The sequence below is a fragment of the Rhamphochromis longiceps genome, linkage group LG17 (assembly GCF_057381845.1).
Source record: "Rhamphochromis longiceps isolate RC_006_pf linkage group LG17, R_longiceps_female_GT1.1, whole genome shotgun sequence".
Lineage (NCBI taxonomy): Eukaryota > Metazoa > Chordata > Actinopteri > Cichliformes > Cichlidae > Rhamphochromis > Rhamphochromis longiceps.
The window spans coordinates 15,400,786-15,422,908 of NC_140573.1; the positions used below are offsets into that span (position 1 = coordinate 15,400,786).

Below are 22,123 nucleotides of genomic sequence, written 5' to 3' on the forward strand. Positions count from 1 at the left end.
TCCTGGACAGTCTGACGTGTAACCAGGTGGAGTGAGATGGACCTAAACACAATGTGCCAGAGTTGTTCTATCGGTGTTCTATTAGGTCAGGCAAGCTTTGGTGCCTGTAAATGGAATCAATTCCTTGATCCACCAGAAACTATTTGCATACTCTTGCCATGTGATGCCAAGCACCAAGAGAAACTAAGATTCAGTGTACCAATGTAGGGTTTGACACTGGGTTCAAGGATTTCATCCAGATACCAAATAGCAGTCATTTGGTATCTGGCATGTAGAGTTCTATGTGTCCCTCCATGGATATGTCACTGACCCACTACCAAACTGATCATGCTGAATGATGCTACAAGCAACATAACACTCTTCACAGCTTCTCCAGACACTAATATATATATATATATATATATATATATATATATATATATATATATATATATATATATATATATATATATATACTGACCCACTACCAAACTGATCATGCTGAATGATGCTACAAGCAACATAACACTCTTCACAGCTTCTCCAGACACTAATATATATATATATATATATATATATATATATATATATATATATATATATATATATATATATATATATATATATATATATATATATATATATATATAGCGCTATATATATATATATATATATAGCGAGAGAGGGGGGGAGAGGGAGAGAGAGAAAGGGTGTTGTATACAAAACAAGGACCTTCCTAGTAGTACATGAACGCGGCACGAAACACGCCCCTCTTCATCATCACTGGCACTCCCACAATGCAGCGGGGTAATGTATTAACATGGCGTCAATGCTTGCTGTTTTGACCAGGGCCGTGGGATTTGAAAACATTATGTAGACCAGAACCATGGAGATAGCTAAACAATAATTTCGAATCAACTTAAGAGTTCGAAAGTAAGTCAGTGCGTGCTCTGTTGTGTTGCAATGGTTTAAGCGTCTCCTTTGTGTTTTTTATGACTTGCTGCTGTGTAGTAAGTGAGTACCAGTATTATTTATTTCCCGTAGCTAGCTCAGGCGGACGACCGGGCATCGCAGCTAACCTCAGTAACATTACGGAGAGGGCTAACAACGTACTCTGCAGAGCAAAGCAACCCCAGGAAGTAAGCGTGAAGCATTCCCATAACGTAAGACGGTACATTTAACCTTTAATGGTAAGCTTTTTAAGTTAATTCTATTTTAACGCATTTTTTTTCTCTGCCTGATGGCATCTTCCTCCCTTATTTGTTGCTCGGAAGTTTAGCTAACTGTGTGTGTTAGCTTTCGGTGTTGTGTTTAAGTTTGTTTTTCTCTAAACTGAAACACACGGAAGCCCCAGTGAGTAGTAATGTCTGCAACCCCTAACCTGTGGTTTACTGTAAAACGAAATTAATCTCCAACTGCGATAGTGGAGGTGGATTTCCAGGAACAGACCTGGGGGGAAAGCAATCAGGGTGGTAAACTGTCTATTTGGCATTTGTGTTTGATCTAAAAACGCTAGTTTGATTACGTTGGAACTACGATGCTAACTTTTGTTTGATTAATTTCGGCATTTTATAAACAAATTGGTCTGTTGCTTTATGACGAATGAAAATGATCATTAGCAGCAGTGTGGATCTCTGTGCTAAACGATTTTTGTTTTAACTGAGAATATTACAAACGAGCTTTATAAATTGTACTGTATGTGCACATCTGTCATAGTTTTTGTTTAGTGTGCTCACAAGATATTTTAGTTTGATTTCATAAAAACTTATTGATGTGCTCACTTGGTAACTTGGCTCTGGGATTTTCTGTGTTCAGCGTGGACAATGCATAATAAAAATGATCTGTTTGAACTCTAAAGACAAAGTTAAAGTTGCTCTGTAACGCCCCCCGCTCATCTTTATTACTTTTAAACAATGATAAATCCTTTAAACAAAAGAGTAAAAGGTAAAGATCTGACCCAAAATTAACTCAACACTTCCTTATTTATTTATAACTTGATTATTCACCTTTTTAATGAGTCAAAGTCAACTCTTTTAAAAAATAAAGGGAAAAAATCTGTTATTAAAAAAAAAAAGTTTTAAATAAACAATAAACTAACAATTATGAACTAAAGATTTTTCTCTAAGTTACTCATTCAAAGTTTACATATGCATTCGGCTGAATTGTTAAAACAATGCACAACACATTATTTCACTGCAGATACAATTTATTTTTTCTTCTTTTCCTAGACTTTGGGTGGCCTGCCTCCCTGGCCATCTTCAGTGTGGTGTTGACTCCACCAGGAATAAGAGCAGAAGAAACAAAGGGATGGATGAGTCCTTGACTCCAGTAAAGACAGTCAAACAGTCTCAGCTCAGAGGAGCTAAAGCTTTATCCACTGAGAAATCAAATAAAGAGACTCTTGTGCAGAGAGAGGGTCATAAGTCTGCAAGCCGCAGCAAAGAAAACAGCACGACTGCCAAGGATGAACATAATATAGGCAGCCAGGTTAGCCGTGGGCAAGGCAAGACTTCTACAGATACTCCCCAGGACAAGAGAAGAGGTCGGCCATCCAGATTGAGTAGGCTGACTGGAAGAACGGGTTCTGGGGAGAGAGGCAAAGGAAAAGGGGCAAGCTTACAGCAGCACCTGGTGCCACAGGCTTCTGAGTCCAGAACATCTCTTTCTGCAGACAGCAGCCCCTCAGCAAACAAAGAGAGCAGCTCTTCTGTAGTGCCTGTTACCCCTGACAAAGGGCTTACAGAGCAGGCTAGGAGCTCTACTAGAGCCCTGGCAAAAGAAAAATCCCAAGGTGGGTTGTAAAGCATTTTTCCTGAAATGAAGAAGTCTTCTTCATCAAATAGAGCTCCAGTAAAGTGCTTTGTGTTTGCTGTTTTTTTTAGTGTTGAAAGCCGCAACACTGATGAATCAGTCTGTGCAAGAGGGCCCAGAGGTGAGGCCCACTGTGGAGGAAGGACCTCTCACAGAGCAACAGCTGGGCCTCCGACAGGCAGAGGAGCGTCTCCGCAGAGACTACATCTACCGACTGCTGAAAGTGAGAAAACCACTCAGTATAACCTTTGTATACCAAATTTTAATAATATGTATGCAATAGGTCCAGAGTTGCTAAATTACTTGACAGTGCAATAATTTTTTTTAATTTGCATTTTTCCACATGTATAAAAATTTTAAAAAGCCACATCTTAATTAGAATGTGTTCATAACTTTATTTTTGAGATACATCGATTTTTATGATACACTTATTTTCATAAACAGCAGCACAAATGAAAATATCCAAATGGAATGGCTCTTCTGTAAATAAAGGGTTAACTAAAGCTTGAGGACATTTTGGCAGTAAGGTCTTGCCTTTACATTGGAATAAATCAGCTTACAATTTAGCTATAAAGCAGATTGCTACTGTACTATAATAATTATCTAATTGTCTAGTTAAATTAAACATGGGAAAAAATAGTAGCACACAGGCAGATCATGTGTTAAATCTCATTTTCATTTTTGGTGCTAACCTAAATGTGATCATTCTAATTAAACATTGATGCACTGATCATTGATGGCTAATCATTTCTGTCTCATATAAATGGGGAAAAAAGACTAAAAGGCTCATTCTAATAGAAAAGTCTGAGTAAACTCAAGATTGAGCTCAGTTTAAACTGGACGCATTATCGTATTTTTCTACCATTTGGACCATGGTGAAGCCCCTCAGTTCATCTAATTGGCTGCTCCTCTTTAAAATACAAATCAAACCCAAACTGTTCACTGTCTCTAAGATCATACTTAGCAAAGACGGCCTGAAACACATTCTAGAGTAGTCGGAAGGTTTTGGCTGATGGGAATTTCCTGTACATAAGCTGAGCTTATTTTTATGAAGCCCTGATAATGTTTGATATGAACATTCAGTTTTTAAACAGGATGTATAACAGGATCTGTTCGTCCTAATTTTCGCTATTTCATTCTTCTGTTACCTTGAGTCATTTTCAGAATGTGTGTTTTTGGGTTTTTTTGTACTGGGCACTTTTTTATTTTTATTTTAAATCTCCACCCAGCATGGCAAGGTGAGATCCACTGTTTAATTATAAGCTGGAGGATCCAAATAACAAATCCCCCACATGTAGAGAACATAAATTGATTGCCTATGTCTTTGTTTTTACAGCAGTCCCCTGAGTACCCAAACTACCAGTACATATGCAAGCTGTGCTCTGTGCACATTGAGAACATTCAAGGAGCACACAAACACATCAAGGAAAAGAGACACAAAAAAAACATAATGGTAAGTACTTGTGATATGCTGGTGTTTATCTGAGTGGACTGATAGGAAGATTTTAAAATAGTTTACACATTCTGCTTGTGACATGTTAGGAGAAACAAGAGGAAAACGAGCTGCGTGCCCTGCCACCTCCTTCTGCTGCTCAGCTGTGGGCTGTCAATGCCGCTGTCCTAGAAACTGCCAGGCAGCAAGGGATATCAGATGAAGACTTTGAGATTCGAAAGACAGTGGTCAGCAGGATGGAGATCATTATACAGAAACACCTCACAGGTTGTATGATGTGATCGCATCCAGTCAATTCCTTGATTTTATCTTTATTGACAGTTGGCAGTCTTTCTGTGAGAGTTATTCTGCGTAGACTATAGATCTGCCTGACGTTGATTCTTTGGTTTCCAGCTTGTTCACTCCGTCTCTATGGTTCGTGTCTTACCCGTTTTGCCTTCAAGACAAGTGATATCAACATTGATGTCACCTACCCTCCCTCAGTAAGTCTGCTGCTAATAGTTTGCAATCCATTTACTCTTAACACAAAAGCACAATGACAGCAGTGACCTTTTCTTATGTCTGTTCAGATGACACAACCTGAAGTCTTAATTCAGGTGCTGGAAATCCTCAAAAACAGTCGTAAGTTTTCTCAGTTGCATTTTATATTAAGTTGATGTGCTGGTTATTAAGCTGTATATAACTCCAGATTAGCTGAATGCTGTTTCGGGTCTCTCTCTCTCTCCCCCCCCCCCCCCCCCCCCCCCAATCTGCATTTTTTGTTTTCAATTTGGCTGAAACCCATCATTTAAAAAAACAAAACAAACAGTAATTGATTGTTTTCTCCCTAGCCGAGTTTTCTGAGGTGGAGTCAGACTTCCATGCCAAAGTACCTATCGTGTTCTGTCGGGATGTTAGCAGGTGAGCATTGGCAGGATCTCTTTTTGTCCCTCCATGTTGTATGTCTATGACACAGCATTATCTTCAGTGACAGAATAAGTTAAATGTAAGGCTAGGGAGTATAGGGCTGCTCGATTATGGCAAAAATGATAATCACGATTATTTTCACTGAAATTGAGATCTCGATTATTTGACAATATTTATTTAACCCTTTAAGACCTACTGTAGAACCAAGTCTGCCAGAGCTTATATTATTATTATTTTTTACATGTTGTAGTGCCATTTGTGGGAACATTTCAAGTTGCTATACATCAATACAACTGTTAATGCATACATATTATTAAAATATGGGCTATAAGTCCATAGTAACTACATTAATTGCAAAAAAAAGTTCAATAAACTACAAAAAAAATTGAAAATCGTTTTTGTTTTGTTTTTTTTCATATATTTCTACTTGGAGAAATTTAAGAGGTTTATCCCTCAAAAGTTTAAATACAAAAAAGTTGCAAAAAATAGTTTACAACAACAGGAAATTTATTTTGAGTGTCTTCATAGTTTTATTTTGGAGATACAGCAATTTTTATATACTGCAGGAAAAACAAAAAAACAATCCTATGATGCAAATTTGCAAAGAAAACAGCACGTGCATTAAAATAAACTATTTCCAGCAGTGCAATTCGAGTTCTAAGCATCCCAGCAACTATTCAGAAAAGTCAAACATGACTTATAAAAACACCAGTATAGGCTTTTAAGGCCTACAAGTAAAAAAACTACATTTTCCGCAAAAATGACGCCACTTCCGGTTTTGGGCAGGAAATGGCGGACATGCGAACTACCTGTTTCAATGTGCGAAGTGTTACGAACAGCTGATCGGATCGGCAAAGCCTGTTGTGGAATATTATGTTTTTGTTCCTGCAAGCGCTTTTTATGCAATTTTTATACACACAGGCTTAAATACAGTCCCGATCAAAAGTTTAAGACTACCTCAAAAATGGCAAATCATATTTTGCATGGTTGGGTCTTAACAAGGTTCCAAGTAGAGCTCCAACATGCAACAAGAAGAAATGGGAGAGAGAGATAAAAAAAACAATTTTTAGAGCATGCAATTTATTGAAAACGCTTAAACTAAAAAAGGCAGTTTTACACCTGATCAAAAGTTTAGGACCACATGCCTTTAAATGGCCAAATCTGTGCAAAAATATGGAGTCATTGTCATTGTCTGTCAGGTAGTCACTGATGGCAAAGACAAAAAAAAAATGTTCCACTTTTCTAATGTGGTCGGGTTGTTGAACTGCATAAGCAGGGTCTTTCACAGCACGCCATCGCTGCTGACGTGGGGCTCAATAAAACAGTCATTTGGAATTTCTTAAATCAGCGGTCCCCAACCTTTTTTGCGCCACGGGACCGGTTTATGCCCGACAATATTTTCATGGACCGACCTTTAAGGTGTCGCGAATAAATACAACAAAATAAAACTAGTACCGGTACCGAAAACAAGAAAATTTATTCATAACACACATGAAAAGACCAAGGAAAACAGAGTAAACGATAACAAAATAATGCTGAAAACCGATAAAAACCCTGAAAACTATACATTTCACACCTGAGCCTCAACTCTCGTGGCCCGGTACCAAACGACTCACGGACCGGTACCGGTCCGAGGCCCGGGGGTTGGGGACCGCTGTCTTAAATGATCCTGAGGATTATGGAACAAAAACATCAGGTGGAAGACCCCCCCCCCCCCAAAAAAAAAATAAAAAAAAAAATTCACCAGCAGTGAGCCTGATGATCCTGTTGGCTGTCCTTGAAGAAACTGGACGATCCTCGATCAGCGTTACTGGGGCTGCAGTCGGCACCGGCGTTACTGGTGCTGACTGGAGCCCCATAACTATCAGACGGCATCTGAGACTGAAGGGCTTCAAAAACAAAAAATGTCTTCAGGGACCTCATCTCCTTGAACGCCACAGAACTGGCCATTTGGACTTTCCAAGAGAGCACCAAACATAGAATTTTTAAAGGTGGAAGAAAGTTTAAGTGTTTGATGCGAAAAAAAAAAAATTAACCTTCATGGTCTGATGGATCCCACTTGCAATGTTTTCTATGCACCACAGTGGAGGGGGGGCCATAATGGAATGGGATGCCTTTTCCTTCAGTGGAGCAATTGAGGGTTCTGGAGGTGCAGGAATGTCAAACGGCTGTTGGCTATGTCCAGATGTTTCAGAGAGCATCTTTCGTGACTGAGGGCCCTCCTCTGTGTGGTTACGACTGGGTTTTTCAACAGGACAATGCTACAGTACACAATGCCCGCAGGACAAGGGACTTCTTCCAGGAGAATCACAGGTTTTTTGGAGGTGTGGTCCTAAACTCGAACAGCTGTAAAACATCCTGTTTGAGTTCAAGCATTGTTTTAATCTCCCAAGACCCGAACTCTTTCATGGCTTGCATTTTTAATTTTTCTTTGATATTTGGGCTGATTGTTTTTACATTCATCCGGTCCCAAAGAATTACGAGATTGTTTTTTTGTTTACCTAGTTTTATGTTTCTGAGAAAAATGAGAGCCACATTCGTTTTAAATTTTGATAGAACAGTGGCAGTATAATGTCCTCGTAAGTGGATATCAGGCCCTTGTAGAAAAAAAATTAAGTATTTTGGTCTAGACAACCCAAAATGTGATGTCCACATATGTGGATGCCAGGTCCTAGGAGGCTTAAAAAACAAATGTTTTGCTCACTCCCATTTCTTCTTGTTGAATGTTAAGGGTCTACTTGGAACCTTGTTAAGATCAAACTATACAGTAAATTACTTTTTTTTTGCTTGCTATTTTTCAAGTGGTCTTAAACTTTGGATCAGCACTGTATACACATCCAGCCCAGTAACATTTAGATAAATGTCGCTTTAACAAGTTGCACCTTGACCAGATGGTTTTGGTAGCCATCAACAAGCATCTGAGATAATTTTGACTCTATATTTGACTGTTCTCCTTGGCAGAATTGGTACCTGGCTTTTAAGCACAGCTGTAGGTAAATAAAAGCAATCCCAAATCATAAGCAATGCTTCACCGTGCCTGTGATGCACTTTTGATAGAAGTTTTTCCATTCCTCCCACCCACACTTACCTTTCAGAATTGTGTTTGTTTTTTTTTTTTTTATCAGATTGGAACACATTTTCTCTCATGCCTTTTGGAGAGTTGATGCATTTCTTTGTAAGCTGTAACCAGTTTTTTGTTTGCTTTTATCCACTTTGATGTATATGATATATCTAATGCTTTGTAAGTGGTTTTTAAAAAACAAAAAACTGACTAATACCTTTCGACCGCTAGACTTTGATGCTTTTTAGGCTCTTAGCAAACCATGACTTCTGCCGTAGCAGAAAACAGTGAAGATCGGGACAGCAGCTGAACTCTATTTGGGGTTAATCAGAGTCTCTTAATTGATGGCAGGCATGTTCCCAGGAAGTCTGTTGTAACACCTTTTGATTTATCACAGTATTAGTTTAAGGATGTGGACACTTATGCAACTAGCTTAATTTTTTTGAATATATTTTTTCCTAACAACTTTGTTTTTCAGTTGAATTGTAAAGGCTTCTAGGTCACATTAAGAATGGGAAAAGTGTATACACTGTTTATGTCCACTGTATATATTACAAAAATAAATATGAAAATTCTAAAGTAAGTTGTGAATTATCAAAATGTATTAAGTGCCCAGCCTATATAAAGCCTGTGTGTGGGAAATCACTGAGGCCTGCAGTCTGGTATTGTTTTTTGTTTTTTAATGTGACCTCTTTTTCAGATCATGAGCCAGTGAGACATTATGACAGTTAGAATTTGGTCCAGCTAATTGTCATCTTCCCCCACCTCTGTTTCTTCACAGCGGTCTGATGTGTAAAGTGAGTGCAGGAAATGATGTTGCTTGTCTTACGACCAATCATCTGGCAGCCCTGTCTAAACTGGAGCCCAGACTGATTTCACTGGTGTTGGCCTTCCGCTACTGGGCAAGGGTAAGCCTGTTTCGGACACTCAGAATGCATACACCTAATACATGTGTCCTTTGTTTAGTTCTCAGCATGTTGCAAAAGTATCTTTGTGTCATGATACTTGATAATTAATGTGTTTATGAAATGGCACAAAGGATATAGTGGATGTTTTGGATATGAAAACTGACGGACCAGAAATAATGATGATGTAATGGAAGTGGGTTTTTGTTTTTGTTTTTTTAAATCTCTTGTTAAAAGAGTTATTTTCAACCTCATTTGTGTGCAAATATAAAACTTATATGCCCAAATGGCAAACACAGATGATCTGTTGGTCTGTATGATGTATTGTTTGGACCAAATTTTGCTTTGATGTTTTGCTGAAAGCAAAAATAGATTTTTTTTTCTTTTATGTATTTATCCACACAGTTGTGTCACATTGACTGTCAGGCTGAAGGTGGCATCCCTTCATACTCCTTTGCCCTCATGGTGATCTTCTTCCTGCAGCAGAGAAAAGACCCTATCCTCCCTGTCTACCTGGGCCCCTGGGTAAGTTACTGAGAAAGGGCCACTCTGTATCTGTGCTCCTTGGCAAATAACCAACGTTAAACAAAATTATTTTTAAATCCCTTTCTTTATATTTTAGAACCTGGAATAGAGTTGGGAGATATAGTCTCAAAATTGTATCTGAGATTTCTGAGAGTATTTCCATAAAGTTTGCGACAATGAGATTTTTGAGAGTATAGGGAAAAAAAATACAGAACAATGATTGGAGCATAAAGCTTCTGAGCAGCAGCAGTTATAAGTACAAGTGAATGAAGGGCATTTACCACCTTCATCTTCAGAGAGTTACTGTCGTTAGTGACACTTTACCTATTTCAAAGTGTGAACTGTATTGACGCAGCAGCATCAGCATTATAGTGCAGTAGTAGTGATGCAATATTATACCAAGTGACACAGCATACCTCAAATATGAACACAAAGGTAACCACCGTGGCGTTTTTCAATTCAGTTCAATTCAATTTTATTTATATAGCGCCAAATCACAACAACAGTTGCCTCAAGGCGCTTTACATTGTAAGGTAGACCAAACGATAATACATCAGAGAAAAACCCAACAATCAAATGACCCCCCTATGAGCAAGCACTTTGGCGACAGTGGGAAGGAAAAACTCCCTTTTAACAGGAAGAAACCTCCGGCAGAACCAGTCTCAGGGAGGGGCGGCCATCTGCTGCGACCGGTTGGGGTGAGAGAAGGAAGACAGGAAAGAAGACATGCTGTGGAAGAGAGACAGAGGTTAATAACAGATATGATTCAATGCAGAGAGGTCTATTGACACATAGTGAGTGAAAAAGGTGACTGAAAAGGAGAAACTCAATGCATCATGGGAATCTCTCAGCAGCCTATGCCTGTTGCAGCAGAACTAAGGGAGGATTCAGGGTCACCTTATCCAGCCCAAACTATATGCTTTAGCAAAAAGGAAAGTTTTAAGCCTAATCTTAAAAGTAGAGATAGTGTCTGTCTCCCGAATCCAAACTGGAAGCTGGTTCCACAGAAGAGGGGCCTGAAAACTGAAGGCTCTGCCTCCAGCCTAGAAGTAATAGATTTTCAGTGGAAATCTTAAGTAAACATATAACTGCTTAACCTTTTAGTTAAGAACAGTTAAGAATAACTAAAGTAACTTAACTGTGTAATGCTTCAGAAGCCTGTACAGCAGTGTAATATATTAAAACTAGTGGTGCAACGGATCACGGTTGATCCGTAATCCGAACCGATCCCACTCCACGGTTCGGCACGCACGTGATCCGAAGATTCGAAAAAGAAGGAAAAAAGGTATGTGTATGGTGCGCGTGGTCAGTCTGTCAAGCGATATTTATGGTCAGCGCTAGCGGTCCAAGTGGAGGAGCAGAGGAGTTTGCGGTATTTAAGCAGCCCTTTGCTGCCCAATCCGACCGGGCTAAAGCTATTACAAAAGCTACTGGAGTGTTTAGCTGCAGACGGGAGGCCGTATTCCCTTGTGCAAAACAAGGGGTTTAAACTATGATGAACGTGCTTGAGCCACACTATGATATCCCGTTGTGCGTCCACTTCAGTGACAGGATCGTACCCAGGCATGTATGAGCAGGAAAAGTTTAACGTTATGGCTGAACTGTCCCAGGCATCTTTTGTTGCCCAACTACAAACGGGTGGACCTCCAGGTCAACGGAAAGCTACGTGACCGTTCATTATATCACAGCGGAGTGGTAGATATAAAGCCCTGTACTGCCCTATTTTGCACCTTAATTTGTTTTTATATAATTGCGTGGAATAAGTCTTGAGTTGAATGTTTTTAATAGGCAAAAAATACTTAAAAAGTTAATAGGTAAATGTTAAATTTTTTCTTTTTTTCTTTTTTGCTGATCTGAAAATTGATCCGATCCGTGACTTAAAACCGTGATCCGAACCGAACCGTGAGATTTTTGATCCGTTGCACCACTAATTAAAAGTGAAAAATGTTCAGTCTTGGGTTCAGTTTTTTAACCCGCTGTGGTAAGCGGTAAACCCACCATGTAACCACATCAACAATTTCCATCCACTGTTTGCACTCTGCAAGTGCAACTTGCAAGTAAGGTTACAAATTAGAGAACACAAATGCATAGTGTTACTAGAGCAACAACAAATTTTGACATCATATGACACTTTCACATCATGTCAAAGTAGGGCTGCTCAATTAATCGAATTTTAATCACGATTACGATCTGGGCTTTCAACGATCATTAAAAATGAATGAGCCGATTATTAGCCCCTCCCTCATTTATCTGCGACACCTTAAAGGCCGGTCCGTGAAAATATTGTCGGGCATAAACCGGTTCGTGGCGCAAAAAAGGTTGGAGACCGCTGATTAAGAGGACCCGAGGGAAGCTCGGAAAGTTATTTGGAGAGGAGAGTGACTGCCGTTGGTTGAAAAGAGAGGTAAAAAAAAAACTTCAGTGGTGTTGCACACTATTTTATATTATTTTTTAAAGTCATTATTCAATACATTGTTATTGTTAACCCTTTAAATCTGGTCAGAGCAGCACGCTCCGTTTTGCGTAACTATTTTTAAATCCCTGTAGAACCTGAACCGTGTAAGCTAGCGCAATAATTGGTTTTGCATATGAAACCAGAGGAGTTGTACTTACATCTTATGCCATCAGCTTGTCCTCGGTCACGGTTTCCTTCCACATAAAGCTTTGCAAAAATTGCATAAAAAGCGCTTGCAGGAACAAAAACATAATATTCCAGAAACACGCTTTGCCGATCCGATCAGCTGTTCGTAACACTTCCCACTTTGAAAAAGACGTCAGCGCGAACTATCACATGTCCGCCATTTCCTGGCCGAAACCGGAAGTGATGTCATTTTCGCGGAAAATGTAGTTTTTTACTTGTAGGCCTTAAAAACCTATACTGGAGTTTTTATAAGTAATGTTTGACTTTTCTGAATAGTTTCTGGGATGCTTAGAACTCGAATTGCACTGCTGGAAATAGTTTATTTTGATGCACATGCTGTTTTCTTTGCAAATTTGCATCATAGGATTGTTTTTTCGTTTTTCCTGCAGTATATATAAAAATTGGTGTATCTCCAAAATAAAACTATGAAGACACTTAAAATAAATTTCCTGTTGTTGTAAACTATTTTTTGCAACTTTTTTGTATTTAAAGTTTTGAGGGATAAGCCTCTTAAATTTCTCCAAGTAGAAATATATGTAAAAAAACAAAACAAAAACGATTTTCAATTTTTTTGTAGTTTATTGCACTTTTTTGCAATTAATGTAGTTACTATGGACTTAATGCATACATATTATTAAAATATGGGCTATAACAGTTGTATAGCAACTTGAAATGCTCCCACAAATGGCACTACAACATGTAAAAAAAATAATATAAGCTCTGGCGGACTTGGTTCTATAGTAGGTCTTAAAGGGTTAAATAAATATCGTCAAATAATCGAGATCTCAATTTCAGTGAAAATAATCGTGATTATCATTTTTGCCATAATCGAGCAGCCCTATGTCAAAGGTTTTACCAGTGGTAGCAGGGCCCAGACAGTGTAATGTTGACAGTGTCTGAGCATCTAATGGACAAAATGACCCACATTTTCTGTCTGTGTGTCTTCAGGATAGTTTGGTTAAAAAAACAATCCCACATGGCTCGAGTCTCTATTTGGAAACTAGGTGTAAATACAAGACGTTGATGGAAAATTGTATCATTCTTGTCACGAATGGACACATTGATGCAAAAGTACAACACTAAAAATATCCCGTGTTGTTGCTTAGATTATCTCATCAGACTTTTTGAGCACTATGCTGTATGCTCTGCCTGTGTAATAACGAAAACTCTTCTGATGCTGTAAATCATTAGTTTTCTTTAAAGATGCCTACCTATATTATATCTATGCATTTATCAGAAGGTAATGATAAACTCACTGTTTATGAAATGTTTAGCAGATCTTTTTTCCTGTTAGTTTTTAAAAAGATAAATTAAACAAATAAAATAGGTTTTATGAGACTTGTTGCAGTTTTCCACATGGTTACAAATGTAGATGACACAGGGTGAAGAACAGAAATGATTTCATTACAAACTTGATCTAATGTTGCTCACTGAGATTCATTGCTTTTAAATAGTGTAAGGTCTAAAAACATCCCCTGCAGAACAGGATATGAGGTGTCAATTCTAGTGGCAGTAGCTTCTCTATGTGAGTGACGGAGCTACTTGTTGTGCTGGTTGAACAAGTAATGCCACTCTAATGATGCACACCTGCTACAATGACATTGAGTAACATACAGAGGTTTTATAGCTTTTTCACACTTAAGTTGTAATCTGTCAAATTTTAATTTGATCCGGCATCCAATCACCTGAATCACCCGAGAAGCTTCTTCAGTTCTAAAAGTAAAGAAGCTTCTCGAATGAGAGGTGAAACCTCTTCAAGGAAACTTGAAGTCCAGACATTTTACTTTTCAAGCTCCTTAGACAGGAAGAAGAGTAGTTCTTATATACCCGTCAAACCAAACTGTTTGTGGATCGTTTTGTGTAAACGGAAAAACATTTCTTGGAAAGGATGTTGGTTATGAATATTTTAAAAGTATTTTTGATGCTTTAAGCACATCATCTCTATAGCTCATGTTTCCAAAACTGGGCAGCTAACAATCTAGAGTGAGAAGTGGCATGGCAGGCTAGAAAAATATACATTTACATATACATTTAATCTGCAGTTAGGTGATCTTTTAAGGCTGCAAAGCTGCCATATTTCTGCTTTGCAGCCTTAAAAGATCTTAAAAGAAAGTGTTTTTTGGGGATTTAAACATACAGTACTGTGCAAAGGTTTTAGGCCACCTTTTATTTCTTTATATTTTGCTAGGAAATTGTAAAAAGATATAGTGATTTATTAAAATGTGCAAATATACAACATTAAAAAAACCCCATAGTTCCTCTGTCTGAATTAGGTGATGAGTTTGGGGAAAAACTACAGGTTTACAATGGTTTGGTTGGTTTTCACATAGAGAAAAATTCAAGTGAACTCCGAGCCAATCAAAATGTGTCAGTCTGCTTATTAGGCAGATGTATCTGGGGTGGGAGCAATAAAAGTAATACAGGAAGAAAGTGCTGTGTGAGAAAAGTGAGAATTTACATTCATTTCACAGCTAGTTGCAAGACCTTACAGAGCTTTTACATTTATAGTAGAGATGGCACGATACCACTTTTTTATGTCCGATACCGATACCGATATCATAAATTTGGATATCTGCCGATACCGATATGAATCCGATATAGTGTTTTTTAATCAACAAAACTGTTTTTTAAATATCTTGCTGCATTTTGTAGAAGTTCATACTCAAGTTTAAAACAACAACTACACTAAAGCTATTCTGTGATACCTGTATGCAAAAAAAAATATTTCATAGTTCAGCAATACTGATCAATCTAATAAACTTGAACCACCACCCTCCCTATTCTGGTATTTTAAAGAGTACTTAGCATAAATATTAAGCAACCTAACTAATAGCGTTCCAACTCCCAGCAACAACAAAAATAAATAAATAAAAAATAGGGAACCACCCTTCACGCGCCACCTCATGATGCTTAATCGACATAATCAACCTTAATTTGATGCAGTGTGAAAAAAATGCAGAGAAATCAATTATTTTTCAAGAAATATTAAATAGATTCAACATCTTTCTTCAACAAAATTGCAGACTGCACAGATGGTACCTTCCCAAAGGAAAAAGTACTATAGCTTACTAGGGTATGTGTGTGTGTGTGTGTGTGTATACATATATATATATATATATATATATATTAGGGGTGCAACGATACACAAAATTCACGGTTCGGTTCGGTTCGATACTTTGGTGTCACGGTTCGATATTTTTTCGATACAAAAAAAATGTTCATGCCTTTTTAATTTGTCATTTATTAAAATTATAAATATATATTTTAACTCAAAAGTACAGTTTTTAAATTTAACCCTAACCCTTGTGCGTGTTTTTTATTTTGACAGCGAATGCGCACCTGCGGACCACTTATGTGCAGCCCTGGTTATTTAGCTCGTCATATTGCAGCCACAGAAATTATTTTGTCCATGAAACCATAAAGCTGCACTTTCTTTTTGCCTTATAGTCTGATTTGTCATAACTTCTCCTGCTGCTTTTACACACGCACTCACATAAGCTCAGCGATTCTCTGCGCGATCAACCTCTCACATGTTTAAGCTTGCTGCAGGAGATTTCACTTGTCATGTTTGCATAGTAAGCTAACGATTAATAAGACGATGTCAGAGGAATTGGTGCACAAATTATCATCACTCACAGATCAGTGCTGTCGCTCTCTATACACAGTTCGCACGATTGCAAAGTGAAAGCAAAAAAACAAGCGCAAATTCAAACGCGACTTCAATATGTCACATATTGACAGTGGCTCACCGATGCCAATGACATAATTACCCAGCTACATTTCTGAAAGAATGCAAAAGCATTGACATATATTTTTCCTACAATAGCCCGACGGGCAGGGCAGAGATAGATTTTGGTAGCCCGACTGAAAAAATCGCTAGCTCCGGGACGTCGGGCTAGCGATATTGCAAGCCCTGTATCTGATTGAGGAATCACTCATCTTTGGAAAAGAGAGTTTATTACAGAGAAATGGCTCTTTCCAAAATAAAAGCTATACTATCCGCTTCTTCTGGGCTATATTCTCAGCAGCATAAGGAGAATCATGTGCTAACAGCTGTCTAAATGACTCGGCTAAAGTTAGTAGCATGCTTGTTGTTTTTGTCTTTGCACTAGGATGATGTCGGCGTAAATGTGCAGTCATATTCGTTGTGTTCCCACTAGTGCTTTCAGGTTAATCTCGTTGAAATGACCTTAACGCCACAACACGGCAAATCTCCGTTAACGAGCTACCGCCGATCGCCCCGTGCATGGGGCTAGACGGCCAACACGTTAACGAGCTAACTGCGCTAACACACTAGTTCACACCAATGTAATTGAGCATTGCATGGCACATCCAACATACTGTTTTACTTTAGTCCATGACTCGCTTACCTTCAGGGTCATACGTCACATGAAAACCAAAATAATTCCAAACGCCAGATCTGAATGAGAGTGGGGGAGGTCCATGTTGCTGAGAGCTTAACTTCTGTCTCGCTAGCTTGCCCTGTGCTCTTCCTCCTGACTATGCTGTCTGTGTGGAGCGCTCAGTGGATCTGCGCTCGACAGTGCAGCCTAGGCGGAGTAGTCGAACACAGATTCACTGAGCGCTCAACACAGACAGCATCGTCAGAAGGAAAATTGATAAAATAAATTACAAATGTTGTATTGTTCGATACATATGCGTACCGAACCGAAAGCACTGTATCGAACGGTTCAATATCGATACGAATATCGTTGCACCCCTAATATATATATATATATATATATATATATATATATATATATATATATATAATATATATTAGGGGTGCAACGATACACAAAATTCACGGTTCGGTTCGGTTCGATACTTTGGTGTCACGGTTCGATATTTTTTCGATACAAAAAAATGTTCATGCCTTTTTTAATTTGTAATTTATTAAGATTATAAATATTTATTTTAACTCAAAAATACAGTTTTTAAATGAAATGTTGCTGAAACAACAAAATAATAAAAGAATAAAAGAGTTTGGAAACGAGTTTATTTCAGAGAAATGTCCTTTTCCAAAATAAAAGCTATGCTATACCCTTCTTCTGGGGTAAATTCTCAGGAGCATATTGAACATATCAGGTCCCCATAAAATGAACCACTCTCTGATGGACCTCACCTCACACACATCTTCTGGAGTGCTAGCACTTAGCTGCATATACAACAAAAACAACTTAAATAAAAATGTATTGCATAGAAAGGCCTTCCTAAATATATTTTTAAACATTTGAAATGTTCTAAAAACAAGGTATCAACCACATACAGTTCTGCATTGTTTGGGAATCCCTGACGGTATTTTCTATTCTTGGCAGAATATAAAACAAACACACCCAATCCCTGACATGAAAAAAATTTTTTAGAACCATGTTCTATAGTGTACAGAAAACACATGAAAACTTAAATCTGGTAAAGCTATACTTCACATATTTCTGTTGTGCAGACTTGGCACCATGTAAAACAAACAAACAAAAAAAACACCATGTAAAGAATAAAAAATAAATACAAATAAAAGCTATTCTATACCCTTCTTCTGGGGTATATTCTCAGCAGCATATATAACAAATCAGGTACCCATAAAATGAATCACTCTTTAATGGACCTCCCCTAACACTCATCTTCTGGAGTGCTAGCACTTAGCTGCTTATACAGCATAAACAACTTAAATAAACGGTCCTGTTAAATACAAACCAAAACATAGTTTACTCAATTTCCATGTTCTTCTTCAGAAAAATTAGGATGTCCACATGTTCTGCTGACAGTACAGATCTGCTTGCTGTGACAATGTCACCTGCTGTGGAAAACACCCTCTCACTTGGGACAGAGGTTCCAGGTACAACCAAGTAACACTGTGCCAACTTGGAAAGATGAGGGTACAAGCTGTGATGTTCCTTCCACCATCTCGGTGGGTTATCATCTGTGGGAATGCAGTCTGCTAACCTGTACAAGTTAATTTCCTCCTCTGCCACTTCGGCTGCAGACCTGGTCCTTGGCTCCTGTGAGATGAACAGTTCTCCAAACAACTCCTTCATGGCTGACTTTTTCTCTGGTGGAGATGCTGATGGTGAATCTGAAGAGTTTGCTGCTTGAGTCTCTGCGGAGGTCGCAGTTTCTGTGGTGCCTGCAGCTTGGTCCTGAGGAAATATAAACAACCAAACTGTTAATTGTATTTGTTTAAATAATATTTATAAATCAAGCAGTAGCTAAATAAAATTTCAAAAATAAAAAAAAGAATACCTACTTGTTCAATGCTCAAGACAAGTTCTGTGGTGAGTGCTCCATAGACTCTCAGCTGAGTGACATCATCAAAGTGTCGCAGGGACTTGAATCGAGGATCTAAAGCTGTGCACTTGTGTAGGTAATTCTGAAGGGCAGGATCAGCGTATCTCTTCTCCAGGTCCTCTCTGATGTTTTTTTTTTTTACATCTCTCACTGCTGGGCTGTCATCACCAGACTGCGCCATAGAGTTAAGGATGTTCATTTTAAGTGGTAGGATCATGGATGCTGTTGGAGATGACGCTTCACACATCATGACTGTCACAGTTTTTAGGGTTTTCATGACTGTAACAAGATTTTCAGCCAGTGCATGTTCTTCCTGAGTTAGATTCTGAATGTTCTTCATACTCTTCTTCACAGTATTGTCGGCCATAGCAGCATACACTGCAGCTTGCTGTTCAAGGTATCTTTCCATCATATCATGAGAGTTCCACCTAGTTGGAACATCTTGAATCAGTTTTTTTTTCACTAAGCTGCAGCAGTTGCTGTTTTTTCATAAACACATTGCATCCTGTTGTGCTTCTGTGAAAGAAGGAGACAATTCTTCTCATCTTTGCTAGGAGATGGGAAACCTTCTGCACTGCCATTCCTTTCTGAGCAGTTATATTAATTGTATGTGCAAAACATCCGATTTGTGGCCCCAGCCCAGCAGCTGTGACAGCATTAACTATGTTCTTCGCATTGTCAGTAGTTACAGATATTGTCACATTTGGTCGCACTAACTTCCAGCCTTCCACAGCTTCAGAGAGACCTTTGGCTAAGTCGTCAGTGGCGTGACTTTCGACCAGGCGTGTCTGCAAAACACAGTTTTTCATCTGCCATTCCGGATCAATGTAATGCGCGGTGACAGTGAGGTAGCTCTGTGTAGCTCTTGACGTCCAGCCGTCTGAGGTCAGAGCAACAGCGGGTGCTGCTGACACTGCCGTCTCTAATTTAGCTTTTGTCTCCTTGTACAAAGCAGGAACTGCGATATCGGTGAAATGGGTTCGTGAAGGAATACTGTAACGGGGCTCAAGTACTCTCAGCATTTCCCGAAACCCGGTGTTTTCTACAACAGAAAAGGGTCGCATGTCGACAGCAATAAAAGTTGCCCTGTCGATTTCTTTTGCCCTCTTAGAATCATGCGCTAACGGCTGTCTAAATGACTCCGACAAAGTTTGTAGCATGTGTGTTTGTTGTTGTTTTTGGCTGCCTTCACTCGTCTTTGCACTAGGGTGATGTCGGCGTAAATGTGCATTCATATTTGTTGTGTTCATGGCATGGCACATCCGACATACTGTTGTAGTTTTGTCCACAACGCGCTTACCATCAGGGTGATACTTCACACGAAAGCCAAAAAAGTTCCAAACGCCAGATTTCAATGACTGTGGAGGAGGTTCGACTTCAGGAGGCACTGAGGCAGTTGCCATGTTGCAATGAGCTTAGCTTCTGTCTCGCTAGCTTGATTGAATGCATGTGGTTGGAGCTCAGTGGATCTGTGCTCGACAGTGCAGCCTAGGCGGAGTAGTCGAACGCAGATTCACTGAGCGCTCAACACAGACAGCATCGTCAAAAGAAAAGTTGATAAAATAAATTAAAAAATATATATTGTTCGATACATATGCGTACCGAACCGAAAGCACTGTATCGAACGGTTCAATTTCGATACGAATATCGTTGCACCCCTAATATATATATATGTGTGTGTGTGTGTGTATATGTGTGTGTATATGTGTGTGTATATGTGTATGTGTGTATATGTGTATATATATATATATATATATATATATATATATATATATATATATATATATATATATATATATATATATATATATATATATATATATATATATATATATATATATTAGACTTAATAGTTACTATATACAGTAATGGACTTCTACTCATTTTGCATCAAATTAAAACTTTGGGTGTCAGATAATTATTTATTAAAAGCTAGACATTTGAGAATGAGACAAATGAGAATAAGAAAGAAAAGTATGTCTTTGTGCCCCCTTTTCCCTGTTAATGCCCTATCGGCCCCCCTGGCTAAACTTTGCTAGATCCGCCCCTGCACAGTTACCAGCGTCAGCTACTAGAAAAAGATCCTCGAGTAGAAAGTAATATTAAATAAATTCTAACAACAGCTGATCAAGCTTAAACGTGCTGCTGTTGTTCAGCCGCTGGTTTCCTCTTTCTGGTGCAAAGTGGGCCAAAAGCAAACTAGAGACATGGACTCGCTACAGAAAAGCCGATCAGCTGATCATTAAGCAGTTTCATGATTGAAGTAGCAGCAAGAAGAGGCAGTCGCTCCATATATCACTTGTTAAGCTTAACGCAGGAATGCTTTACAAACATTCAGAGATGGACTTACACACTTGCTTTACTTCTCTCGGGATAACTTTGTCGGAGATGAAATGCCGGGTTGCTAGCGAAGCTCCAAATGCTATCCAGACCACCGACAGGTCCTGCATGCCACAGCCGCTCTATCACGTGATGCATACTGCTCCGACGTGCTAACGTGATGCATACTGCTCCGACGTGCTAACGTTCTGAGGTGAGTTACGGCGTGTTGCAAGTTTTGTGAGGTGCTTTCGTGATATTTAATGGATCGGATTACATTTTTTATTTTTCTCCGATATCCGATCCAGTAATTTAGGTCCGTATCGGACCGATACGTAATATCGGATCGGTCCATCTCTAATTTATAGTGCAGAGCATTTTCCCACATTGAGAATAAACAGCATATTTTGCTACAGGACACTTTCTTAGCTCGGGCTGGGGTCACTTTCACGCCACAAACAAACCACTCAAGTTCATTTGGAACTGTAGTGAGATCACCCCCTCCAAAGTGTCTCTGTGCGGTTGCTTTGGTCGACACCCAAGTGTGATTACTGTGTTTACACCTAAACAAATACACCACACCAAGGGGAAAATGAACAGGGTTTGATTTAGGCTACGTCCACACTAATGCGTTTTCGTTTGGCCTCCTGTCCACACTGAGACGGCGTTTTCCTCAAGGAAAAACGCAGCGTTTTGAAAACGCTCTCGAAAACACATACATTTCAAAACGGAGCTGTCCCGCCGCAGTGTGGAGACTCGAAAACGCAGACTTTCTAAAACGATGACACATTTTAGTCATGTGATGCAGTCATGTGACCAATTAAACAAAGATAGCGGAGGGCATTATACAGCAGTTGTTTTCATTGCTCTCAATTTTGACAGTCCTAAAAATGATTAATATCAGCTTGTACATGCTCCAGATAGCTTTTCTTCAAATTCTTTAATTCTCACTTGCTTTGGCGCATGCGCATTATTGGAATATAAGCGTTTTGGGCCGTTTCAATGTGGACGCACAACTCTGTGAAAACGATGGAAAACGCTAGTGTGGACGCGAAGCGTTTTCAGGCGAAAACGCCGTTTTCAAATCTATCTGGGCTAGTGTGGATGTAGCCTTAAACTGACCAAACCGGTGTGAAAACATTCTAAGAGAAGCTTGCTTTGTTTTGCTACCTGTTATGATCCCACAGCACCTCAATAATGTTGGGATCTGGCTCTGTGGGGACATTCCATGACTGGCA

The 22,123-nt window shown here is 39.0% G+C and overlaps 1 protein-coding gene across 2 annotated transcripts in view; it reads left to right on the forward strand.

The window, feature by feature from the left end:
• The first annotated feature begins 775 nt into the window (after window positions 1-775).
• Window positions 776-22,123, forward strand: part of tut4 (terminal uridylyl transferase 4) — a 41,670-nt gene continuing 20,322 nt past the window's right edge. Inside the window, exons 1-11 of one of the 2 annotated variants that reach the window (XM_085387879.1) lie at window positions 776-912; window positions 1,024-1,169; window positions 2,208-2,770; window positions 2,862-3,013; window positions 4,127-4,243; window positions 4,333-4,510; window positions 4,637-4,725; window positions 4,813-4,864; window positions 5,074-5,143; window positions 8,992-9,118; window positions 9,521-9,640. In XM_085387879.1, coding sequence (XP_085244005.1) covers window positions 2,287-2,770; window positions 2,862-3,013; window positions 4,127-4,243; window positions 4,333-4,510; window positions 4,637-4,725; window positions 4,813-4,864; window positions 5,074-5,143; window positions 8,992-9,118; window positions 9,521-9,640 — 1,389 coding nt within the window. In that variant the 5' untranslated portion in view covers window positions 776-912; window positions 1,024-1,169; window positions 2,208-2,286. The remainder of the gene's footprint in view (window positions 913-1,023; window positions 1,170-2,207; window positions 2,771-2,861; window positions 3,014-4,126; window positions 4,244-4,332; window positions 4,511-4,636; window positions 4,726-4,812; window positions 4,865-5,073; window positions 5,144-8,991; window positions 9,119-9,520; window positions 9,641-22,123) is intronic. The other variant, XM_085387880.1, reaches the window with a different exon arrangement.